The 25160-nt window shown below is 61.0% G+C and overlaps 1 protein-coding gene across 6 annotated transcripts in view; it reads left to right on the top strand.

The window, feature by feature from the left end:
* The window catches only part of PHC2 (polyhomeotic homolog 2), a 118235-nt gene that overhangs the window by 88228 nt on the left and 4847 nt on the right, over window positions 1-25160 (top strand). For 4 of the 6 annotated variants that reach the window (XM_075906850.1, XM_075906847.1, XM_075906848.1 and 1 more), the window contains 4 exons: window positions 10039-10490; window positions 10819-10975; window positions 22385-22611; window positions 24994-25123. In XM_075906850.1, coding sequence (XP_075762965.1) covers window positions 10039-10490; window positions 10819-10975; window positions 22385-22611; window positions 24994-25123 — 966 coding nt within the window. Of the gene's footprint in view, window positions 1-10038; window positions 10491-10818; window positions 10976-17995; window positions 18131-22384; window positions 22612-24993; window positions 25124-25160 lie in introns of those variants that run through there. The other 2 variants (XM_075906849.1, XM_075906852.1) reach the window with 2 other exon arrangements.

Below are 25160 nucleotides of genomic sequence, written 5' to 3'. Positions count from 1 at the left end.
AGGTCTTGCTCAGCCTGGGAGTGCGGTGAGGCCAGGGCTCCCCAGCTCTGTCTGCCTTCCCCAGCCCTGCTCTGTCCCAGGGAGCCCCCAGCTCCCCTGGCAGCCTGGTCCCACTTGCTGCCCAGCTAGAGCCAGAGTGGGTCTGTTCTCCTCCCTCCAGGAGCCTTATTTATACAGCCCCAGCTGGGCCCTGATTGGCTGAATCTGCCTCTGCTGTGGGCTCTGTGCTCTCCCCTCTCTCCCAGGGGCGGGTTCTAGCCCTTAAAGGGCCAGTGCAGGGCGGATGCCCCATCACACTGTGTATTTAAGTTTTTATGCTCCAGTAGACTAATACGAATAATTTAGTATTTAAGGTATGTAGAGATAAATGGAGGCATTTTGTCATCATGGGCGGTTGGCTGGTGGTCCACGGAAAGGTTTGCATTGAGCCACGGGCCAAAAAATTTGAGAACCACTGCTCTAGAGCCGTCTGAGCCATTTCATAAGCTGGGTGCAAGCAAACAAGATACACTTCAGTCCAGCCAAATAGAAAGTCGTATCTCTTAAAAAAAAAAAGGCCTAGATCCTCAAAGGCATTCCATGGAAGTTAGGAGCCTGAAGACCTCTGAGGCACTGGCCCAGAGAACATTGGCCACACTTCTAGGAAGGCAGACTGTGACCTCAGACACAGGGAGCATGGAAAAGATGTGGGGATCATGATGGATAATCTGCTTAACATGAGCTCCCAGTAACATGCCTGGTAAAAAGGCGAATACAATCCTGAGGTGTATGCATGGAAATACCAGGGAGGAGTAGGGAAGTTTTATTACCTCTGTATTTGACACTAGTGTGATTGCTGCTGGAATAGATTCATAGAAGACCAGGGTTGGAAGAGATCTCAGGAGGCCATTTAGTCCAACCTGCTGCTCAAAGCAGGACCAACGCCAACTAAATCATCCCAAACATGGCCCTAAAAACCTCTACGGATGGAGATTCTGCCACCTCCCTAGGGAACCCATCCCAGGCTTCACCACCCGCCTAGGGAAATAGTTTTTCCTAATATCCAGCCTAGACCTCCCCCACTGTAACTTGAGACCATTGCTCCTTGTTCTGTCTTCTGTCACTACTCAGAACAGCCTCTCTCCATCCTCTCTGGAACCTCCCTTCAGGAAGTTGCAGGCTGCTGTCAAATCCCCTCTCACTCTTCTCTTCTGCAGACTAAACAAGCCCAAATTCCTCAGCCTCTTCTCATCACTCATGTGCCCCAGTCCCCTAATTACTTCTGTCGCCTTGCGCTGGACCCTCTCCAATTTCTCCATGTCCTTTCTGTAATGGGGGGCCCAGAACTGGATGCAGTACTCCTCTGGGCTGCATCTAGACTGGCAAGTTTTTCCGCAAAAGTGCTTGCTTTTGCGGAAAAACTTGCCCGCTGTCTACACTGGCCGCTTGAATTTGCGCAAGAACACTGACGATCTAATGTAAGATTGTCAGTGTTCTTGTGCAAATACTATGCTGCTCCCGTTCGGGAAAAAGCCCTCTTGCTTAAATATATTTGAGCAAGAGGGCCAGTATAGACAGCTAAAAACTGTTTTGCGCAAAAAAGCCCCGATGGCGAAAATGGCGATCGGGGCTTTCTTGCGCAAAACCGCATCTAGATTGGCACGGACGCTTTTCTGCAAAAAGTGCTTTTGCGGAAAAGCATCCTGCCAATCTAGACGCTCTTTTCCGCAAATGCTTTTAATGGAAAAACTTTTCTGTTAAAAGCATTTGTGGAAAATCATGCCAGTTTAGACGTAGCCCAGATGTGGCTCACCAATGCCGAATAAAGGGGAATAATCACTTCTCTAGATCTGCTGGCAACACTCCTACTGATGCACCCTAACATGCCGTTAGCCATCTTGGCTACAAGGGCACCCTGCTGACTCATATCCAGCTTCTCATCCACTGTAACCCGCAGGTCCTTTTCTGCAAAATGGTCACTTAGCCAGTCAATTCCCAGCCTGTAACAATGTTTGGGATTCTTCCATCCCAAGTGCAGGACTCTGCACCTGTCCTTGTTGACTTTCATCTGATTTTGTGTGGCCCAATTCTCTAATTTATCTAGGTCACTCTGGACCCTATCCCCGCCCTCCAATGAATCTACCTCTCCCCCTAGCTTAGTGTCATCCACAAACTTGCTGAGGGTGCAGCCTATCCCCTCATCCAGGTCATTCATAAAGACATTGAAAAAAAGCTAACCCCAGAACTGACCTCTGGGGCGCTCCGCTTGATACCACCTCCCATCTAGACAGTGAGTTGTTGATCACTACCCTTTGAGCCAGATGATCTAGCCAGCTTTCTAGCTTCCATTTATCCAATCCATATTTCTTTAGCTTGCTGGCAATAATCCTGTGGGAACTGTCTCAAAAACTTTACGAAAGTCAAGGTATATCATGTCCGTTGCTTTCCCCATATCCACAAAGCCAGTCACCTCATGAAAGGTGATCGGGTTGGTCAGGCAGGACTTGTCCTTAGTGAATCCATGTGGACTGTTCCTGATTGCTTTCCTCCCCACCAAGTGGTTCAAAATGGATTCCTCAAGCACCTGCTCCATGATTTTTCCAGGGACAGAAGTGAGATGGACCAGTCTGTCATTCCCTGGGATCCTTCTTATTCCCTTGTTAAGGATGGGCACTATGCATGCCTTGATCCAATCATCTAGGACCTCCCCCGGGTACTCTGTGGTTTTCAAGGATAATGGCCAATGACTTTGCAATCACATCAGCCAATTCTCTCAGCCCCCTCCGTTAGCCCCATGAACCTGTGTGTGTCCGGCTTTTCTGACTAGTCCTTAACCTGTTCTTTCACTGCTGAGGGCTGCTCCCCTCCTCCCCACACTGTGCTGCCCAGTGCAGCCATCTGGGAGCTGATCTTATCTGTGAAGACTTCCCCCATCATCTGTCACTAGGTTACCTCCCTCATCCAGTGAGGGTCCCATATCCTTCCTGGACACCCTCTTATTGCTAACATGCCTATAGAAACCCTTCTTCTTCCCCTTCACATCCCTTGCTGGCTGCAATTCCAATTGCGCTTTGGCCTCCCTGGTTACACCTCTGCATGCTGGAGCAATGGTTTACCCTCCTCCCTCCTCATTGGTCCAAGTTTCCACTTCTTGTCGGCTTCCTTTTTGTGTTTAATCTCGCCAGGGATTTCTTGGTTAAGCCGAGCAGCTCGCCTGCCATGTTTGCTGTTCATTCTGCACATCGGGAGGGTTTGTTCCATCAGGCTTCTTAAAAATCCAGCCAGCTCTCCTGGACAAATTCCCTCTCATCTTAGCCTCCCAGAGGATCCTGCCCATCAGGTCCCTGAGGGAATCAAGTCTGCTTGTCAGAGCCCAGTTCCGGTGTCCACATATTAAGAACATTGAAAAATTAGAGTAGATTGAGAAAAGAGCCACTAAAATGATTAAAGGGTTGTAAATTATGCCTCGTAGTTAAAGACTCAAGCAGCAGAGTCTATGTCGCTTGTCCAGGAGAAGGTTAACAAGTGACTGCGTCACAATCCACAGCAGTGTTTCCTAAACTTTTGAAGACCAAGGAACACCAAACATTTTTTTTTATGAGGAACACCAAGGATTTTTTGTTGAGCAAAAAAAAAAAAAAGTGTGTGGGGGGAAGGCTTGGGGGGAAAGTTATCGAGGGAAAAAAGGGGTCAGGGAAAGTTAGGAAAATGTTTGAGAAAAATTTTTTGCCTGCCCCTTTAAGGGTGGCCATTTTGAATTGTGTTGTTCTCTGCGGCACACCTCCTACTGTCTTGCGGCACACCGGTGTGCCACGGAACACAGTTTAAGAAACACTGATCCACAGCATCTACCTGGAAACAAAAATTGGACAATAGGTTCTCTTCAGTCTGGCAGACAAAAGTCTGGTGTGACCCAGTGGCTAGAAGCTCTTACAAATTCAGATTGAAAAGAAAGCTCAGATATTAGCAGTGCGGGCAATTAACTCTTGGAACAACTTTCCAAGGGTTGTGATGGACTCTCTGTTGTCAAAAATAGTTACATGGCGCTTGGATTTTGGAAAGCTCGGCTCTTGTTCAAGCGAAGATGACGCCAGAGCAGTCTATGGGCAGTGATACCAGGCAGTCCGGCTAGATAATTGCAACAGTCCCAACCAGTCTCATGAACTACCCCATAGCTAAGCGTGGCAAAGAACCCAGGACCCCTCATGGGCGGCAGGTAATGTAGGCAAGGGGAAGTATTGATTTCACAAAACTGCCTACACTGCCCAGCCGCCCAGGGGGGGCTGGGCCACGCCACGTGGCAGCCCCAGCCCTCAGCTGGAGGGGGAAGATTGCAAAGGGGGCATGGTCTCAGGGGAAGGAGTGTGGCTTTGGGCAGAAGGGTAGGGCTTCAGTTGCCTTCCCCAGCTGGGTCTTCACCCACTACCCATGGGACCCCTGATTACCTGGCTGCTTCTCTCATGCATGCGGCATCTTTCTTTACCTTTGCCTAGCACAGTGGTTCTCAAACTTTTTGGCCCACGTCCCACTTGGCTCAATGCAAACCTTTACAATGCCCACCAGTTGCTAATGGAAATTCACCGTTAATTACATAATTACTCCCGAGCCATTTTGCTTGTGCTGCAGCTAGGGAGACTGGTTTAATTTCAATTATTAACCAGATTAAGCATTTTAACTTTCTTATGTTTATCAAACTTCATTTTAAATAAAGTAAAATATTAATTTATGTCCAACACAAAATATGTTCTTTATTTACGGGAAGGGCAGGGAACCTTTTTTGGGTCGGGGGCCACTGACCCACAGAAAACTCAGTTGTGGACCACACAAGTGAGAAACAAAAACACTCCTCCAAAAACCCACAACCTTCACTGGTGTGGCCCCCACTGAGACACCTCTCTCCTCTGGCGCTCCAGCCCCATGGGGCGAAGGGAAGAGATGGGGAGGACTGAGGTTCAAGGCTTTCCATAGGCCAGCTTTACTTTTCTGGGGTTCTGTGCTGCCCAGTGGCAGCAGGCAGGGAACGGGGGCAGCTCTCAAGGGCACTGGGGCAGACTCAAGTCGGGAGCTGGGTCTGGCAGGGAAGGTCGAGGCTTTCTTGACTTCCACCCCTCCCCCTGCATGCCCTCCCACCCAGAAGCCAGAGCTGGTGTTCCAAGCCCCACAGCAGCGCGGGCTCCCCACTGCTTGAGGGAGGAGAGAGGGAAACTGAGCTTGAGCCTCAGACCACCAGGGAGGTGGCCGTGGGCCACTAATGATCCATGGACCGCTGGTCTAGGAGCAAGAGCTGTGGTTAATAGCACTCTAGCCTGCAACCTGCAGAATAAATGGGCTAGCAGGTGGGAGTAGAAGGGCTTCTTGGCTCAAAGCTGTCTGGGGACATGAGCCACGTTGCCAACTCCGACTGAAGCTATTTGGGGAAAGTTTTCCCAGCATGACGTAACATTGTTTTCTTAAAACAGTCGCTGAACCTCTCCTGGGTGGCTGTCCGTAGTCACCGGGAGACCGATGCTGATTCTGGGAGACTCCCGGCCAATCCTCCCTGTTATTATGGGGCAGCTCTAAACTGGTGAGACAGCGCTGCAGGCTAAAATGGGTTTGGCGTAAATTTGACTTAACGAGTGAAATGCCGTGGAAATGCTAATTAGTACTCTGATGAGTGTGTGTGTGCGTCACTGCCCTCCACCAGGACAGGCCCATGTTGCTTGTGTGTCATATACCCAGTAAGGCCAATGAAGAGTTTCTTCTAGCTCAGGTGGGAGGGGCTGGAGGTTGTGATTCCACCTCAGCTGTAGCCGCAAAGTTGTGTGCATAGGGAAGTCAGAGGAGCTCGTGGATTGGCAACATCCCTGTTGTTGTTTCCTAGCTTGTGGTGCTGAGGCCCAGCCAACCGGGGCCTGCTCTAATTCAGGGGCTTTGGCGCTGGGTGGCCCCACCCACAACAGTGGGTGAAAGTGTCTTTAACAAAGTGTCCATGTCCAGCAGGGTGGGGGTGGGGGTGCTGATCTCGGGGTGGGGGCCAGGCCGAATGGGGTCCAAAGCTCCAGCCCTAGGGGCCGGTGCCGGGGGGAAGGGCAGAGGTGCAGACCTCTGGAGCTGCCTGGGGCCACCCAGCTGGGGGCCTCTCCCCAGCTCTGGCACTGGTGAATTGCAGACCTGGGTAAGCTCTCTGGTGCGGCCCCCGCTCCGTCCCCATCTGTCCTGATCTCTGACATGGCAGCTTTGGAAACCACAACCCCCCCCTCCCGCCCGCCTGCGGCTGTGGTTGCCATGGCAACTCAGCTTTTTGTAGGCATTTCCAGCAGAAAGGCTAAATCTGCATTTAAAAAGACATGGGCGGGTGGGAGGGGAGCAGGGCCAGAGCCAGCTCAGCTCTCACCCCTGCCCTGCATGCACCTGCACCCGCTGGCCCCGGGCTGGGCCCTGGCCTGTGGAGCAGCGGGAGGTGTGGGCCAGGCTCCCTGGTGAGGGGCCCAGGCTGGTGTCTGGCCTGGGCTTTGGAAGTGGGGCTGCAGTTTGAGCACCTGGCCCTGCAGCTCCCTCCTGAGCCTGGGTTTGGGGGGCTGTGACGAGGTGCACCCCAGCAACGGAGCACTGCTTAGCTCTGCTGGCTTCCCCTCTGCGCCCAGCGCAGCTGAGCTGGCCACGGGGCCCTTTGGCTGGCCCAGCGGAGACCAGGTCAGCCAGTGACATAACCCCCCAGGCAGGGATCTTCCCTCCCCATCCCTGCACCCCAGGAGCAGCCCAGTCAGAGACCCCACCTCCTGCCTCTCGCGGCATGTGGTGCCCAGACAGGGCCCCCACCCCCAGCCTGGCCAGTGGGAGCCCATGATCTGTCAGGGATGGTGCAAAATGCAGCCAAACCCTGGGGGTCCCCTGGGGCCTGCTTGAGAGCTGGGAGGGGCGACTCGGAGACAATAGCGTCCGGGCATCTTCCTCAGAGGGCGCGGCGGGGGTGGGGGGTGGCTCTAGCCCGTCTCCTGCGCTCCGGGGCTGCCCGGAGGGGCGCTCCCGAGGGGCTTGGCTGCAGCCCTGCTCTGACTCCCAGGCTGGGTCTAGGTCTGTTGCTCAAACCGTGTTCAAAATCTCCTGCCCTTTCCGCCACCCCTCCCCCAGCTCCGCGCACGGGGCTCCACAGAGCGGCTGTGGTGGGGCCTGTGGTCAGGCCGTGGCGCCCCGGCGTCCCCCTGCTGGGCCGAGGCGCGGAATGGCCTCCGCTAAGTGCTGGAGCCTGGAGCATCGGCTCCGGAGGGACCATCTGCCGCGGACTTAGTGCCTGGCTGCTGGATAATTGTGCAATGGGGGGGGGGGAATCGGAGCTGGGGGAAAGGCCAGAGCAGCGTCTGCATTAACCCTTGCGCGGCTGAGGACATGGAAACGCAGCCTGGGCTCCTTCTCTGCCCCCTGGCCTCGGCATGGACTGAACCGGGGCCACCTGGGCTTTGCAAAGCTCCTCCCAGGCTCAGCCCGGGGGCCTGGTATTCTGGGCGCCGTGTCCAGGGCCGCTTGGGGCAGCAGCAGCTCTAGCTGCACTCCCGGGGCCCTCCTTGGAGCAGCTGTTGCCCCCCTCCCAGCTCCCTCCACCCGCTCCAGCCCACAGACCCCTCAGAGAGGTCAGTTGGGGGTGGGTCTCACCACCAGGCCAGGGGTCTGTCTGAGAATCACCCCAGGGCAGGGCTCTCCCAGCACCAGCCCCCTGTAAACAGCCAGTCTCCAGGTGTCACCCGCCAGGCAATGCCCCTTCCTTGAAGTAAAACCAGCCCCAAGGCCTCCACGTCAGCTCTGGGTCCTCCGGTTATGTGCCCCGCGGATGGATGCCTGCAGAAGGCTGGCGCAGTGGGTTCCTGGCTCCTAGGCAAGCCCTCAGTCTTGTTCTAAGCACCTGGAGATCCCCTAGCCACAGTGGGAGATAGCATTGCTATCCCCATTGCCATCAGGGAAACTGAGGCACGGACCAGGTCACAAAGCACCCCAATCGCAGGCCTGTGCTAAATTTCCTCTTCTGACTGTTGTCACCTTGGCCAAGTAGGATTGCAAATGCCCAGAGCCTAGTGGGCCCAGCTCCAGGGGGCTCCATTCCCAAGTCCCTTGGGGGGATGTTTCCAGCTGTTCAGCATGGCTGGCTCCCACTGGAGCAGTGGTGGGCAATTCGGGGCCCGCTAGGGTTCTATGTAGGGCCCATAAGGCATTTTGTTCACCGTTGCCCACACGCAGGGCTGCCGGATTCCGCTGGTTTCCAGCCCGGTGTCTTTTCCTACTGCTGTTACTAAAATGACACACATGTAAGGCCAAGGCAGGGGAAGTGAGACATGGGCTGATTGCTCACAACGTGGACTGTGAGGGCCGGGCCTCCCTCTGTGTCCAATCACAGCGCTGCGACGGTTCAGTCGCCACCCCGCAAATTCTAGACACACAAGCTCAGTGAGCAAAACTGCCCTGTCCCAGGAGACTGGCTTGGTTACCAGCTCGTAGCCAGGGCTGGATTAAGGGAGCGGCTAGCCGGGCAACCTATGGGGGGCGCCTGATGGCAGCTGTAAGGGCCGTGGCGCGCCCGGGGCCGGGGGCCACACGGCGCCCCTTAGAGCTGCCACATACCCTCATGTGGCCCACTCGGGGCATGTCTATACTACAGAGTTTTGTCGGAAAAATGTCCACACTGCAATCGCATTCTTCCGCAAGAAAATTGAAAGAACGGGGTGGTGGGGGGTGGAGTTTCCGGTGTTGGTAACCCTCATTCTACGAGGAAGAAGCCTTTTTGCGAAAGTGCTCTTTTGCAAAAAGGCGTGTGTGGACAGGGAAGAGGGAGTTCTTTCGGAAGAAGAGGGAAGAGGAAAAAGCACAGGTGCCCTGGTGGCCACTCCGTCCATAGCAATCACAGCTGACATGCGAGAGAGTGTCCATTCAGTCTGGACACTCTCTTTTGAAAAAGATCGTTTTTTCGATGCGCTTTGGCAGTGCGGACGCTCTCTTGCGCAAGAAGTTTTATCGGAAGAACTCTTTCCAAAAAAGCTTCTTCCGAAAGAAGCCTGCAGTCTAGACGTAGCCTCGTGAGCCTATGTTGCCCTTCATTGCCCGAGGGGTGCTATTCCAACAAGGTTCAACTCACCTCTGCCCATCACCGGGGATGGACTCGGGGGTCGGTACCTGACCCAGCCGCCCGGTGATGGTGCAGAAGGCAGAAGGGCTCCAGGCAGCACCCCCGCGGTGGCACTGCCCCTGCAGGGCTGGCAAGAATCACCGTGTCTCCGATGGGGAAGCTGGCCTCATCTGGAAGCCGAGCCGTGGAGGGAAAAGGTGCCGTTTTGCCTGGTTTCTTTCTGAGGGCCTCCTCCCTCAGCAGGGCACGGCCTGTCCCTGCCCTGCATCCTACAGACCCGTCTCTACGCAGGGAGACCTGTGCTTCCGACATGCAGAGCTTTTCGGCGGGATCAGGCATGGGGCTTTCCTCACACTCCACCCCAGAACCCCAGCATCCCGGGATGGGCACACATTTCACGGCGGGCTGGGGCTGACAGTGACTTCATTGGGCACCACGGAGAACGCCCGCTGAGCAGCTCGCTCCCATTCCTCGTGTCCCGCCTGCAGGCTCAGGCAGACGTCACGCAGCGGCCACCTGGGATGCTTTCCTTCCTGGCCAGCGGGGCTAGAGATGTCGCCCTGCAGTGTCTTCTGCCTGGCCAGCCTGAGGTGATGGGGGCTGGAGGGAAGGCCCCTGGGTACAGCAGTGGGGATTCGAGCGAACTGCCTCTGTCCCTGTGGACGACAAGGGGTCCGAGGGGCTGAGGGTCCCTGTTTGAGGGAACAAACTCCACAGGGCCTGTGCTCTCCCCTCGTGCCCGGGCTCTGCCCGCCGGTCTCTTGCTAACGGCCCGGGGGAGCGCGGGAGGGACGCGCCACTCAGGCAGACACAATAAAGCCGCCGGAGTCACAGTCCAGCGCCCAGGGGGAGTCTGGCCCGGGCTGTGCATGGGTGGAGAGGAACAGACGGGCGCGGCGCCGCACAGCTGGGCGCACGAGGGCTGCGTAGTGACGGGCGGCTCTGTGCTGTGCTTCCCCCTCCAGCCTACACCCAGCTGCAGCCCCACCAGCTCATTCAGCAGCAGAAGCAGATCCAGCACCAGTTCGTGATCCAGCAGCTGCAGCCCAGGCCTCAGCCTCAGCTCATCCAGGGCAGTGCCAGCGCCTCGCCCCAGCTGCAGCCTCTGCCCCCGCCCACCCCCAGCCTGGCGGTGCAGCCCAGCCCGCAAGCTCAGGGCCAGCTTCAGAGCCACGCCGCCCCCCAGGGCCCAGCCCCCCTGCCCCACCCGCCGCAGTGCCAGGCTTCCAGTCAGCACAAACCCGGTGCCAACCAGCCGTCTCTGCACGTCTCTGGGCTCCAAGCCATGGGGCCAGCCCAGCCAGTGCCTGAGGGCGGGCCTCAGAATGGACACCCTGGGGACCTGACCCACGCCCCACAGCGCAAGTTCCAGCATGCCTCCGCCGTGATCCTGCAGCTCCAGCCAGCCCTGGGCACGGTGAGTGGGCGTGGTGGGCACGCAGTGCCGGCCGGGGGGCGCTGGGAGATTTGGTTCCGTGTTTGGGCTTGGATGTGATTCGCAGGGGGAAACGCAGGGCTCGTGGGACTCGTACATGTTTGTTTGTTCCCCTCCACTGGATACAGGGTCTTCTCCTCCTGGCCCCGCTGCTGCGGGACGTGTCTGTGCTGTGAAACAGCCACCATGTCCCCCCCAAGAGGTGCCCATGTTTCACTGTGTTGCCAGAGGGGTGGGGGAGCCCCAAGACCACCCGGACTCCGGGTGCTGGCTGCTGTTACATTCCCCCTCTCGCCTGCCTCCCTGACAGCCTCAGCTCGGCGCCCAGGAGCATGCAAGGAAGGATGGCCTTCCTGCTGACAAGAACCCGGAACGCCTGCCAGCTCAGCCGCCACAGGCTGCCCTGTCGCCCCCAGCTGCGCCCCTGGACCCAGAGGTCTCTGAGGGCAACAGGCCCCCTACTCATGGTAAGGAGCCTGGGGGGGGCGCAGTGGGGTGTGGCTGGGAGATGCCGGGTGTCCCTGACTGGTGATGCTCCCCCTGCCTTTACAGGGGAGCTATGCTGGAGCACCTGGAGCCTGCTGCTCCCAGCTCTGGGGAGCCAGGGCCCTGCTCTCCTGCAGCGCTGGGTGCTGTGCAAGTGCCTCGCACTGAGCTGCGAGCGGGGAGCTATTTCCCTTCTCTGTCGCCGTCCCCACTGCACTGAGCCCGGCTGCTCCCGACTGGCATCCAGTGCGGTCTGGGGGCAGGAGATAGCCAGAGGAGCTGCCTGGCTAGCTCAGACAAGGCCTCCGTCACCAGCCAGGGGCAGCTGTCCGCACGCAGGGGCAGGAGCCTCCTCGCCCACACCCGGACCCCCTCGTTACCCAGTGTCTGGTCGGGAGCAATGGGGCGTGCAGCCAGGCAGGGGGAGGGGAGAAATGTCACATTCCCTGGGACAGCCAGCGCCCAAGTGCCAAGTGCTCGGGGCACTGTGAGCACGGGGCCAGTCTTGTTAATGCCGCCTGCTTGCTAAATGGAGCCAGGGACGCCAGGCCCCAAGGGTATTCACTGGGCTGGAAAAGCCACAGCACAGCATGGGCCCGTCTGTCAGCCGGGTACCCCCAGAGCTTCCTGGGGTGCAGCCTCTTCCTGCTCCCGTCAGCAAGAGCTGGGCAAGAAGACTGCGCTGCTCAGCTGTACGAGGGTGTACCAGGAGTGTGTGTGGGGGGGGGAGCCATGTACTGGGTGGTGGGGTTTGCACTGGAAGCGTGCGGGGTGTGCAGTGTGTGTCTCAGAGGGGTGTGATGGGTTTTGCACTGGGAGCGTGCGGGGTGTGCAGTGTGTGTCTCAGAGGGGTGTGTGGGGTTTGCACTGGGAGCGTGTTGGGTGTGCAGTGTCTCAAAGGGGTGTGATGGGTTTTGCACTGGGAGTGTGCGGGGTGTGCAGTGTGTCTCAGAGGGGTGTGTGGGGTTTGCACTGGGAGCATTTTGGGTGTGCAGTGTATTTCAGAGGGGTGTGGAGTGTGCAGTGTGTGTCTCAGGGTGTGGTGAGGTTTGCACTGGGAGCGTGGGGGGTGTGTGTCTCAGAGGGGTGTGGTGGGGTTTGCACTGGGAGCGTGTGGGGTGTGCAGTGTGTGTCTCGGGGTGTGGTGCAGTTTGCACTAGGAGAGTGTGGGGTGTGCAGTGTATTTCAGAGGGGTGTGGGGTGTGCAGTGTGTGTTTCAGGGGGCGTGGTGCGGTTTGCACTGGGAGCGTGTGCATCTCAGAGGGGTGGGATCAGGTTGGGGTGTGTTGTGGGGCTGTGCACTGTGGTGTGCTGGGCCATGCAGAACTCCAGCGGCAGATGGTTTGATCCTTTTCCACGTCAGCTCCCCATGTTGGAACATGGCGGTCACCCCCGTGTCTCCCTTCTATTTTATGCCGGCTGAGGAGGCCTGGGGGGCTCAGGGGTGTTGGGGCCAGTGTACAGGCATGACTGCAGCAGCCCCCCTCTGCCCTCAGGCCCTCTGCATCCCTCCTCCCTGGGCAATCCTGGCACGCCCTGCAGAGGGGGGTCTGGGATGGAGGAAAATTCCACGGCTTGGCCTGTCCCGCACACTGATGGGAAGTGGAGGGGGACAGTTCCCAGCTAGGCCGGGGGGCTTGCGGCCCTCTTCGCTCCGGTGCAGACGGTGGCACGAGGCTCAGCCTCTGGCATCTGGGCAGGCCGGAGAGCTCGCGGCTCAGCCATCAGGTCGCAGTCACCACCCCTGGGAGAGACGCACGCCCAGTCTCTCATCCCCGGCCACGCTCTGCTAGCTTGGACCAGGCCCGCGCTGTCCTTGCTCCCACCACAGGCGTTCCCTGTCGCTGCCCAGTGGAGAACGGGCTGCCTGGAACCAGCGGGGCTGCCCCCAGCCCTTGTCTCCCTGCCTGGCTTAGTGCAGGTGTAACCCACACACCCAGTGTGGGTCACTGTCCCATGCAGTGGTCCCTCGCCCACAGCAACAGCTAAGAACAAGAGACCGCTACAGCCTGGGCCGAGAGCCAGCTGGCTTTTCACCAGAGGGTGGAGGCCCCTATACTGAGCTCCAGAGGTCCCAGGTTCAAGTGCGCCTGGTGGTGGTTGCACGGGTAGCAGATCAGGGCAGCCCAGACGTGGGATCTAGCTTGGTGTCTCCAGCACTGGGCCTGCCCGCGCTGGGAATAACGTCGGAGCCCTGGAGCATGCAAAGTCCACGCTCTGTGGGCAGCAGCTTCAAAGGCTGCCAGCTTCTTACGCTGGTTTCTAGCCTGGGGCTGCCGGCTCGGGTGGGACCCGCTCAGGCAGGGCCCTGGGCACCCCTTTGCCATTTCCCGTAGGGTCCCAAAGCAAGGTCAGCAAATAGCCTTATCCCCAGTCTCTAGATGAAGAAACTGAGGCACGGCGCGGGGAGGTGACTCGATTGAGACCAGAGGGTGAACCCGTGGAAAGGGGGGGACCCAAGACTCACAACATCAGCCCCTCACTCCAGTGACATCCCCAGAGAGCACTGAAATGCAGCCACCTCTGGGGTGGGCCATGTGAACCTGCCCTGGGGACTTAGGAAGGCAGCTGTAGCCACGCTGGGCCGGTGGATGTCCGTGCAAAGTGCCATGATGACAAACGGCCCTTCTCTCGGGAAGCTCTGGTGTGACAGGCCCTGCTGGGCCCTGGCAGCGCCAGCTCTCCCCTCCCACCGCCTTGCGCCCGTCTTCGAAGGGCTCCCCCAGCCTGACGAGAACCCACCCAGGCGAGACGCCAAACCACAGCCCCAGAATAGCAGCCTGGGGCTGAGCAGCCAGCCAGCAAGGCTTTGAGACACCCCCCTTCCCCGGGGAGCTGCCCAGGCCAGCGGGCAGAACTCAGGGCCAGGGGTCCCTGGACGGGGCAGCTGTGCTCACCAATCCCCGGGGGACACAGGGCAGCCCTTGCCGGGTGCTGGCTGAGGGCGAGGCACCTGCAGCCTGGGGAAGTGCGACGGGCGCCCCTCGCTGGGAGCCTCAGCAGAAGGCCCCGAGGCCCAGCCAGGCAGGGCTGAGGCACCGCGGTGGGAGCCATACATGGAGGGAGGCTGCCTCACCGGAGTCAAAGGGCATCGGGCTCCCGGTGCAGCTGCTGGGTCTCCAAACAAAGGAACTAGAGCAACCCCTCCCCCGCCCGCCGGCTCAGCTCGCTGCTGAATTCAGGCAGGGGCTGTGCGTGGGCTGATCCTGTCAGGGCTGTGCAAAGTTGCCCTCTGATCCCACTGACACACCGCGGGGGGGGGGGGGGGGGGATCATAGGGGCTCAGCCCACACAGCTGTGCACCCTTACAGGCTCCTCCAAGTCCCCTCCCCCCATGCCAGCCCTGCCTCCGTCCTGCCTGACTCAGTTTATGCGGGGGCCTGTCTGGAGGGGCTGCAGTTAAAGCCAGGGGCAGCAGATCAAGCTCAGATGGGCCTGGGGAAAGCAGGGGTGGCAGTGATCACGTTTCCCCCATTCTGCTGCACGGGCAGGGCCGTGGGCGGCTTCGCTGCATCTCAGACCCCCGCCCTGCCTGGCTGGTGGTACAACTAAGAGCAGCCTCAGGCGCTCCGACTCAGGCTGCTTTCCCACAGCCTCAGGTGGCACGGGCAGCAGAGCGGCTGGAGCGCTGGGGGCGCACCCCTCCTTTCCAGCAAGGGCTGGGAGCCTAGAGCCCTGAGAGATGTCCTGCTCTGCGGGAGGGCCCTGCAGGGGGATCTCTGGGGCATCTTCAAGCCCCCGTTTGCTTCCAAACCAGCATAAAGAAGCTGGAGCAACAGATGTAGGCCCCGAGAATCCAGATTTCCCTTGTTGCAAACTGATGCTCCTAAGGGTCAAGTGGGAGCGTCAAACTCTGGAACGTGCCTTTCTCTCAGGAGCTGGCACGGACTCACGGCCCAGCCGGGTCTGGACATGGGCTGGAACGTAGAGACAGAGAGACGCACCCCCCCCCCAGGAGGGAGCAGAAAGGGAGGGACCAATATAACCTCTTGTGGCTCCTTTAGTTCGCCCTGTGTCTGGGCCGCACTCCACCATGGGCGGCTCTATTCCAGTCTAGCTCCCCGCAAGTACCAGCTAGAGACCCTGCTTTTCACGGACGTCAGGGAGTGGGGGAGGGGTGCTGGAGTGGAGAGAAGCACACGCGGTACCCGAAAGCGAGAAAAGCGAGTGGCAGTTACCAGCGGGGAACTGAGCTTCCGGGTCATTCGGCATTGCAGGAGCAGGATGGCGTGTGGCCCGTGGTTTCTGGTTGTCCGTATCCGTGTCTTCCCACTGGTGGCTGTCATACAAGATGACTTCCTCCCACGACTGTAGCGCTTCCCTCTAAACTGTCCCTCTAAAATCCACCTGTAGATTTTTACACCCCTGTGCAGAATCCATGTTTATGTGGCCCAAGGTATTGGTGAATGTTCACCGTCAAGAGAGACACAAAACCTGGCGAATTACTTGGGCAGCATTGGAATCTCTGCTGAGTGGCCGCACAAGCACCCAGCTCACAGGGAAAGCTGCCGGGAGCCCGTCCTGGTTCTCTGACACTGCTGGGACCCTGCAGACTTCGTAGGAGCAAGTCCTGATTTACACAGGGGCATGTGAACTCAGAAGTGCCTCACCCATCACTGATATTCATGCACCTCTGTGATGGAACTATGCCAGCCCCCCTTTTTCCTGGCATAAAGGGAGGGCTGGAGCTGTGGCTAAGGGGGGGGGGTCTCAGCACTAAGGGGAGCTGTGGCTAAGGGGGGGTCTCAGCACCCTGTCTGTGTTCTCTGGCAACCCCCGACTGCTGGAATGGCCTGTTAGGGCCGATGGGTGGGTGGGCGTCAATTAGAAAAATCTAGGGGCTGCTCTGATTTACGTAGTGGCCCAGCTGTAGGGCTGGGGAGTCATTAAAGTTGGGTCAGTGCACACTTATTTGCCCACCACCTCGGGTCCTTCACAAGTATAGCTCAGACAGACCCTCTCTATCTAATCGAATCCATCCCCTTGTCCACACTACTTAAAAGTGTTGCCAATTTATCTAGATCTAGTTAAAGCACAAAACTCCTGAGTGTAGATGTGTTCTGTGTGGATCAGGATAATTGGCTACACAAGGGCATCAGTATGCTGACAACACTTTTACGAGCAGACCAACCCTTAGTATGCTCCCCAGCCGCCCATCTGGGCAGCCTTCCTATAAGAGCAATAGCGACATTCTGCTGAGTGTCATGGTATGTCTGACATCCTGTGTTTCGCTAACAGCTGTTGCTTCACGTCTAAACCACATGAAGTCATTACTAGGGAAAGTGCTTGTAAAATCTCTGATTTGCCCGTATTTTGGCGTCTCTCCGGCAATAACAAACAAGCATCCGGTCGTGCCCTTTGGTTACTTCTCAGTTTCACTTTGAGGTTCTCAGCTCTGCAGTTCTGGGCTGCAAACTGCAGTGGGAAGTTGAAAAGACTGTTTCCACGGGGCTTCCTTTTTTAAGCCACAGAAACGTAGTTCTGTTTGCGTTACGATTTACTTTGTGCAATGAATAGGACCCAGTAACGTCTGACCCAAAGACACGACTGTTCACCTGGAATAACTACCTCTTTATGTAGGAAACCTTACAAAGTTTAACTTCACATTGTTAGAGACAGCATCCCCTTGCCAGAATGGGTTGTTTCCTAGCACTCAGGTTGGTGCAGGGACCAAAAGCAAGGCAAGATGGCAAAGACAAGGCTCCTTTGCATTTATAATAAATAATAATCCTCAGGATATATACAAAGTGCTCCATATGTCTGGCGCATTCCGCAAGCACTCACTTTCACAGGTGGGGAAACCAAGGCACAGAAAAGGGTTTTGCTCTTAGCCAAGGAACCAGTGTTAGGGGCATGATGAGAAACGGGTCCCCGCCTTGTGCTCAGACCATCAGACACGACCTACCTATCCTGTGTGGGTCATTGCAAAGCAGAGCAGGAGGTGAGGTCCATCAATGGCCATTAGCCGGATGGGCAGGGAGGGTGTCCCTCGCCTCTGTCAGAACCTAAGAATTAGCAACAAAGTTAGAGGATTCGCTGTTCTGTTCACTCCCTCTGGGGCGCCTGGCACTGGCCCCTGTAGGCAGACAGGACACTGGGCGAGATGGGCTTTTGCTCTGACCCAGTCTGGCCGCTCTTGTGCGTAGCTGCTGTGTCTGGAAGTGCCTGGTTTGATGAGGGGGGTGCTGTGTGAGAAGGGCGCATGGCGGGTGCGGGGGGTGGGTCTGGCGCGGCCGAGCGGGGATCGGTTCTTAATGGTTAGTCACCCGCTCCAGTTTGAAACAGATGGTAGAACGGGTGAGAATCCCTCCCCGGGAGCCGGGGCTTGCGCATCTCAGCCCGGCCCAAAGGCCGCAGAGACCCAGCCCTGCCCAGGGGCGCTGGGTGCCGGGCACAAGCCGCTTCCATGCGCGCCCGGCCTGGCACATGCACATGCCCCCGCCCCGGCGCGCTTTGCCGGCGGCCCCGGGGAGGGGCGCGCTCCGTGCAGCGCGGGGGCCGCTGTATCCGCCCCGGCAGCTGCTGCCCGCCCCCTCGGCTGGCGGGGCAGGCTCGGAGGCGGGCCCGGCCGGCGGCCAATGGCAGCGCTCGCCGTGCGTGGCTCGGGCGGCCTTACAAAGGGAGCGACGCGCCCTGCCCGCTCCCCCCGCGCAGGCTGCGCGCACTCGCATTGTCTGCGCCGCCCGCGGCCGCCTTGCCCGCTCCCGGATCCGCTGGGCACGGTCGGCCCGGGGAATGCGGTGCTGGCCGCGGGGCCCGGCTCGGGCCTGACGCCGCCCCGCAGCCGCGAGGCTCCGATCCGGCCGGGTGCCCGGCGAGGGAGCGGCAGAGCGCAGCGCAGCCGGGGCCGGACAGGGCCTGACCCCGGGCCGGGCGGGGCATTTCTCCGCCGCCCCCAGCGTCGGGCAGGCGGCTCCTTTGTCTCGGCCTCCCCCGATGCCCCGGCGCGGGAGGCTGGAGGCTGCGCTGGGTGCCGCGGGCCGGCGCTGGCTCCCTTCCCAGCCGTAGCGCCAGGGCGCCGGGCGCAGCCGCTGCTCCTTTGTTTGCGCCGGGATCGCGTTCCGGAGATGGGGCGCCGGGGGGGCCGCCCCCGGGCGGGATCGCGGGACCGGCCGCTGCGCCTGTGACTCGCCCAGGTCAGTGCTGCTCGCGGCGGCGGGGGGGGGCCGCGCAAGGTGCCTGGCAGCGGCTCGGGGGCTGCCTCGTTGGCTCTGGGGCGCCGCCAGCCCCGGCCTGGAGCAGCTGCTGCTGCGCCGCGCGGGGACAATGGGGGCCGCGGGGGGGAGCGGCTCGCAGGCCGGCTGCAGGGAAGCCGTGGCCGGCTCTGGCAGGCTGGAAGGATCCCGGCTGGGTGGCGAGGCACCGCCCAGCTCCGGATCCGGCTGGAACCCGCCTGCGGGCACGTTCCGTCCCGACCGGCCTTCGGCGGCGCTGCGCGTCCCTGGGGCCCTGCGCCTGGCGGGCGGGTGCGCGCTGGCAGGCCCTGGAGGTACCGGCGCTGGGGCCGGGCCCTGCAGGCGATCGGGTGGCTGAAAACCCAGCTCCGCTCAGGGGCCCCTAGGTCGGAGCGGAATTGTAAGCCGGGGCAGGACTGGCCTGACCATAGGCCCGGGGGCCCTGCCTGTGCCGGGCCTAGCCGAGTGGAGGGCGATTTGCAGTGGTGATGGGCGGCAGGGAGCCTGGGGTCTCTCGTGCGGATTCCCCCAGGCCCTGAAGCATCTTTGTTCTGCGGCTGAGGGGCTTGTAGGGCTCCCTGGAGAACTGGAGGCTGCTCTCCGGTGGCTGCAGGAGGCTTTGCGTGCAAGGCCGAGAGGGATCCCGCATAGGACCAAGCCAACCTCAGGCGGGCCCTGTTGGGGCCGCTTGTCTGGCAGCCTTTGCGGAAAAGAAAAGGCTGAATGGGCCGTGGGAGCGGCGCTCCCCGCTGGCTCAGAGGGGTGTTGCTGCCCCTGCAGTGGGGAGGTCTCTGGCAATTTCTTGCAACATGTCCCCGAGTATACAGGGATGTGCAGGAGTCCCAGGGCATGTTGCTGCCCCCCAGAGCACAGCTCTGACCTCCCTGGGCTGTCTGCAGCCATGCATAGCAGGGAATTGCCTGTCCCCATCCGCTCTTCCCCCGGGGGAGTATCATAGCGATGTCTGCTGAGACGGGGGCAGCCCCCTCCCCTCCGCCCGCACCTTTGGACAGGTCTCCCCTCCAGCGGCCCTGGGGGCAGCGGCTCTCCCTGGACTGGAGCAGCTGAGTCTCTGGTCTGCTGATGGACTTGCTCAGGCTTCATCCTTTGTTCCTGGAGAGCCCTGTCCCGCCCCCCACCCCCTCCTGTCGCTTGCTTTGACCCAGATCTCCTGTGAGGATGTCTCCTTGGGCCTCTGCTCTAGAAACCCCCTGCAGCCGAGGCAACCTCCCCCTCAGAGCCATTGTTCCCTGATCAGTGACCCTGAACGTGCTGGTGCCCTCCACTGTCCCTGTTGTCTGTGTGGCTCTGAGTGGCACCACTCCCTGGTCTGTGCAGGCTCCGTGTGTTGCGGGTGCTGTACCGAGCCTCACGGTTCCAGCCGCTTCCAGGGTCGGTCCATTCCCCGCCCAGCTTCTCCAGTCACCCCACCAGTGATCTGGGAGGGGGCCGGGCCTGCTGCTATGTCCCGGTGAATCTTCCTTTTCATCCTGGGGTCGTGTCCTTCCTCCTCCGGCGAGGGGCAGAGCCCTTGACCCTTGCGTGTGTTCTGCCAGTCAGCCCTGGATCTCGGGGGTTTGAGAGCAGCCTCCCCGTGGGGCCGAGCGGTAGGGTCTGCTTGGGTCTGTCTGGGTTCCAGCCCAGCGTGCATCGGCCTGGGTGCCTGGTATTGTGGTGGGCACTGCCCAAGGGACCTGGGACTGCGACTGCAGGGGGCCGGGGGGAGCCCCAGTTCCATTGGGCAGAGGTGGGGAGCCCTCGTATTGCAGAATCTGCACAGCAGGTGTTTTCTTGGCGGGGGGGGGGGACTTGTCACCAGACCATCTCTAGAGGCCCCTTCCATCCCTGCTCTTCTAGGATTCTCAGCCCCCTCTTCTGCCTCTTGCTGCCCCATCTACTCCCCCCACCCTACTCCTGTCTGCTCCTCTCATTCGCACGGTCGGTGCCCACGCACGTTGCACAACTGCCGCCGCACCCTCCCCCCAGGTGCGCCAGCAACGCGCTCCCCCCTCTCCGGGGCAGTGAGTCAAACCACAGCCCCTTGGCCCTGCCCCAGGCTTCTCCCAGCAGGGGCGGGTGAGAGCCAGCGCGCGGCACTTCCAGGATCCTCCTGCTTTCAGCCGCCCTGGGCCCTGCCTGCTGCGTGCTGGGTGTGTGAGCCCGGGTGTTTGCTGGGAAGGCGGGGGAGGGGGGAGGCGCTAGCGCTGTGCGGCAGGGGGCCCACCTCAGAGCCTCGAGAGGGAAACCGCAGGCCCTGCGAGCGTCCTCTAGCTCAGGCCGGCGACTCCCTTTCTGCCCTGCACGGGGAGGAGAGAACGTGCCCTTTGGCGCATGCGTGGGGGGGTGGCAGACGTGGACGCAAGGTGCGCTGATGTCACAGTGGCGGGGGCGGTGCCTGCGTGAGGCCCGTTCTCGGGACGCCGAGGGGTCCTGCTGGGCTGCTGCGCTGGCTGCTCGGGAGCCCTCCGCCGCTTCCTGTGCGGGACGCTGGGGAGCGTAGTCCAGGGTAGCTCCCCTGCAGGGAGCCGTCTTTGCCCCGAGCTGCCGGGCGGTGTTCTCGGCCCTGGCGCTGCCCCAGGGTTTCTTTGCTCACACGCAGAGGAGAGGCCGTGGTGGGGACCGGGGGCGGCCCAGCTTGGCCGTGGGAAAGGTGGCCAGGCCGGGCGCCTTGCTGCTAAAACAAACCCGCGTCCGGGGCCGGCTGTTGGTGTAAATCCCTTGGCCGTGCCCTCCCAGCCCTGTCCTCGTGGCCCAGGAGCACCGTGGGCGCTGAGCGCTCTCCCCGCCTGGCAACCTCTGTCGCAGGGCCCCGGGGAGGACAGGCCGCTCAGACATGCGGCCTCTTGTTCCGCCTCAGCAGGAGGGGCCGGGCTCCGTGGGCCCCAGTTCCATGTCCTGGCGCTGATGACCCTCTCGCCCGGGGGGGCCTCCATGCTCTGGCGGGGGGAGGAGGGAGAGGGCGGCTGGTGGTCCCTGTGCTGCTGTTTGTGGGACTAGGCCAAGGCCTGCCAAGCTGGGCTTGTGCGGTGCCAGAGAGCGGCCTTGGCGCAGACCCTTGCCGCGAGCTTTGGCTGCGTTCTCTGCACCCGGGCCCCAGAGCCTGTCTGTGGGCCCCACATGCCAAACACCCCAGTAAGGCAGCCAGGGCAGAGCCAGCCCCCCTCCTCGCCTGCTCTGCTGGGCACAGACTTCTGCCACTCTCCTCCCCTTCCTCAGAACTGGCCCGGTCCTGCCCCTCGGAAGCCCTCCTGTGCTGGGGAGCAGGGGCACTTGGGCCAGTGTCCAGGGGCTGTGGCAGCAGGGGATTTGCTCCCCAATTGGGCAGAGAGCCCCTTGGTGCCCCGGCCCAGCTGGCTCTGCTTCCAGCCCCCTGCCCTGGCCAGCTGAGCCTCCCAGGGCAGAGTGGAGCTTAGGTGGCCGGGAGTTGAAGGAGGGTCAGAATGGGGCCTGGCGCCCTCCTGGCTTGTGTGCCAGGAGTGATGGGGTGGTTCAGCCTATCCCCCGCGGAGGCTGGGCCTCTCCTCCCCGCTCCCCCGGGCACAGCGGAGTCAGCTGCCTGAGGCCTCCTGGTGCCCCCTCTGTCCATTGTGCCTGGGAGAGCCCCAGCTGGAGGGGAGCGTGTGCTGCCCATTGACTCTGCCCCGGGGGGGGCCGGGAGAGCATTCAGCCCCATACAATCCAGCCTGTGTGCGCCGGCTGGTGCGGGGGGGATGCCACGTGATGTGCTGCGCTCGGCCCATTCATCCTGCCTGGGAGGGGGGCAGCTGGGGAATCAGCTGTATGGTAATTACTGCCCCGCCAAAGGAACAGAGGGGCGGGTCCCACACAGGCTGCTGAAATCCACCGCCTGGCCGCATGCCCACCTTCCCGCCGGAGCCAGGGGACGGGCCTGGCCCCGCCTGCTCCTCCCTGCTGCGTGCGTGTGTGTGTGTGTGTGTGTGTGTGTGTGTGTGTGTGTGTGTGTGTGCCGAGTGCACACTGGCTCTGTGTGCGCACACCTGTGTGTGCTACGTGCTCTGGCTGGCTGTGTGTGTGTGCACGCTGTGTGCGCTCTCGGATGGCTGGCTCTGTGTGTGTGTTTGTGTGTGTGTGTGTGCGCTCTCGGATGGCTCTCTGTGTTGCATGCGCGCTGGCTGTGTGTGTGCGCGCTGGCTGTGCGTGCATGTGTGTGCTCTGTGGCTGTGTCACTAGCTGAGTATTTGTGTCTCTGGGCAGCTCAATCTCCTCTCCTCCCTGCAGAGCCGGGACAGGACTGTGTTCATGTGCAGAACGACCCCAGCAGCCCCGGCATGACATCAGGGAACGGAAACTCTGCCTCTACCGTCGCTGGCACTGCCCCCCAGAATGGTGAGAATAAACCACCCCAGGCCATTGTGAAACCCCAAGTCCTGACGCATGTTATCGAAGGGTTTGTGATCCAGGAGGGGGCCGAGCCGTTCCCGGTACGCACCTTCTTCTTTTCCCCTCTTTACGCTGTTCTCTTGTGTGTTCTCGCTTTGGCGCTCGCGCAGCTCCCCTGCAGTGCGGCGCTCCCCTGGCGCTGGCTGAGCACAGGCAGTGGGTCCCTGCGGTGCCACAGCACAGCCTGAGGGGGGCGCTCACCTCTGCTGTGAGCGGAGCCTTCCCCTGCAGTGGGCTGCTCTCTGGGCCGGAGGGGCCGTTGGGTGGCGCACGGGGCTGGGCTCGGTTCCTAGCTCTGCCCCAGGCAGGTGTGATCCTGGGGGAGGCTCCTTTGAACTAGTGCACCCAGGGTTAGACACTTGGGGCTTCGCTTGGGATGCCCTGAGGCGCCCAGTGCTCCCGGCCGTAGGTCTGTCCACTGGAGCACCTGAGAATCGAGCTCCCCTGGAAAACGGGAGCCGTAGCCACCCAGCCTGAGTTTCCCCAAGCGCGCGTGGGGTTACTGGGCTTGGGGAAGCCCTCGGAGGGGCGTGGGCGAGCGGCACCCCCATGGGGCTGGGATTCGGACTTGGCGCTGTTTTCAAAGTGCTTTGGGACCCTGGGTTGCACTCGGCGGCAACTGCCACCTGTGAACGTCCTTGTCGGTGACGTTCTATTGCTGCCTGTCTGGCTTCCCAGCCAGCGGGGCGGGGGGCTGGCGCTCAGCCTGAAGCGAGACCTGCCGTCTAGGGAGACCCAGCCCCGCTTTGCCGACGCGCTTGGGGCGGGACAGAGCTGAGGAGGGGGGAGCAGCTGCTCTGAGCTCGCTCCGTCTTCTCTCAGCCCGGTCTCCGCCCAGGGGGAATATTCCAGTCAAGCTGCCGCTGAACGAGAGTAAAAAAGCAATTTTCCTCCTACGCCTCCTTGGGCACCGTGTTCCCCGGGTGCCCTGCAGGGCAGGAAAGCGAGCGCCCTGGGAGAGCGAGCGGAGCCAGGACTCGGGGCATGTCTGTGCTTCCAAGTTGTGTCCACCAAACTGATGTGGCCGCCCGAGGCGCGCCGGAGGGTGGTCCCGCTTGCCCCCGCTGGAGGCCCCATCGTTGATGTGCGAGCAGTGCCCCGTGGGAATGTACCCTGCAGTGCCGTGGGGGGGAGGCAGAGCTGATCCCTGCCTGTCTTGGGATTCCCCCCTGTCCCCCCATAGCTGCCGGGAGCAGCAGCATGAGTGTCAAAGCAGCACTGCAGCCTGCCCCCCCCCCTCCCCCTGCAGCAGCCTGCCCCCCCCTCCCCCTGCAGCAGCCTGCCGCTGGGTTCCTAGCGTTGGGCAGAACAGGAGCGCTCCAGTGACTTGCTCTTGGTTTGTTCCCCCCAGGGAGCAGCTCCCTCAGCTGCCCGGCACTTCCTGGGGCGTCGAGAGGGGAGGGGTGCAGGCCCGCAGGGCAGGGATGTGGGCTGCTGGTGGAAGCCAGCTCTAGCCAAAGCAGAGTCCTTGCCGACAGCGGAGGGAGGGGGAAGATCCAGTCTCGCGGGGGTGGAAGTGTCTTGTCCCCGAAACGGGGCGTTGTTCCCACCAAAGCCCCGCTGCCGTGTGCGCGCTCCCACGGTTTGGTCGCCAAAGGCAGGACTGGATGCCAGAGCTTTGTAGTCTAGGCCAGGCCTGAGCTGGGAGGCTCCCCAAGTTGCACGCAGAGGCACGCGTGAGAGATGGGCCCCTCCTAAGCCTCCCGGTTGTTGGTGGGGCCTGAGCCTTGTGCTGCCTGGGAGGGCTGGGCCCTGACTCAGGCGCCGATCCCGAACACCCCGATGGGACGCTCCGCACGGGGGCAATGCAGGCTCGGGGCCTGCCTGTGTGCGTTGCACGGCTGCCCCGAGCGTGCGAGAGGTGGGAGGAGGCAGGTTGCAGCTCTCCGGGCGGAGGAGAAATGCACCGTAGGCATCCCCGGTGCGTGGGGCTGGGTAGATTGTTTCAGCCTCGGCCTGGCATGCGTCCGGTGCCCACTTGCTGCCAGCCGCAGAGCTGGGCTGCCGGCTTTGGCCTGGTCTGGGCTTTCAGCCGCAGCGTGCGGCACGGAGGGGAGCCGCATGGCAGTTGACTGGACTTCCAGCGCCACCTCCGACCCCGTGTGCTCGGGCCTGACGCAGGAGCCTGGCTCGGCTCAGCCTCGCCCCAGCTGAGCCCGCAGCACGGCCTGGCTTGGAGCGTCACTGCTGCTGCCCGCCCCCGGCCGTGTCTCGGAGTGGGAAACCAACCTACCACTGCTGCCGGTGGGGGAGTTCCTGCCACAGCCTGGGGGGTTTGGAGCGGAGTTCTAGGCTACTCCCAGAGGGGCAGGCGCCCGCAGGGAGCCCTGCAACCCCCCCTCCTTTCTGCTCAGTGCAGGGATTTTGCGGCCGCAGGCAGAGCAGCCGTCTCACCTGTCTGGCCCCTGTCTCCGGCTCTGCAGGTGGGGCGCTCGTCACTGCTCGTGGGGAATCTCAAGAAGAAGTATGCTCAGGGCCTCTTGGCCGAGAAACTCCCGCAGCAGGACAATACGACCACCACTGACTCAGAAATGGAGGAGCCCTACCTGCAAGGTAGGCCCTGGCCGGCCCCATGCCGCTCGTCACGCTA

Source organism: Pelodiscus sinensis, chromosome 23 (assembly GCF_049634645.1).
Source record: "Pelodiscus sinensis isolate JC-2024 chromosome 23, ASM4963464v1, whole genome shotgun sequence".
Classification (NCBI taxonomy): Eukaryota; Metazoa; Chordata; order Testudines; family Trionychidae; genus Pelodiscus; species Pelodiscus sinensis.
This window is presented reverse-complemented; position numbering and strand designations above follow the sequence as displayed.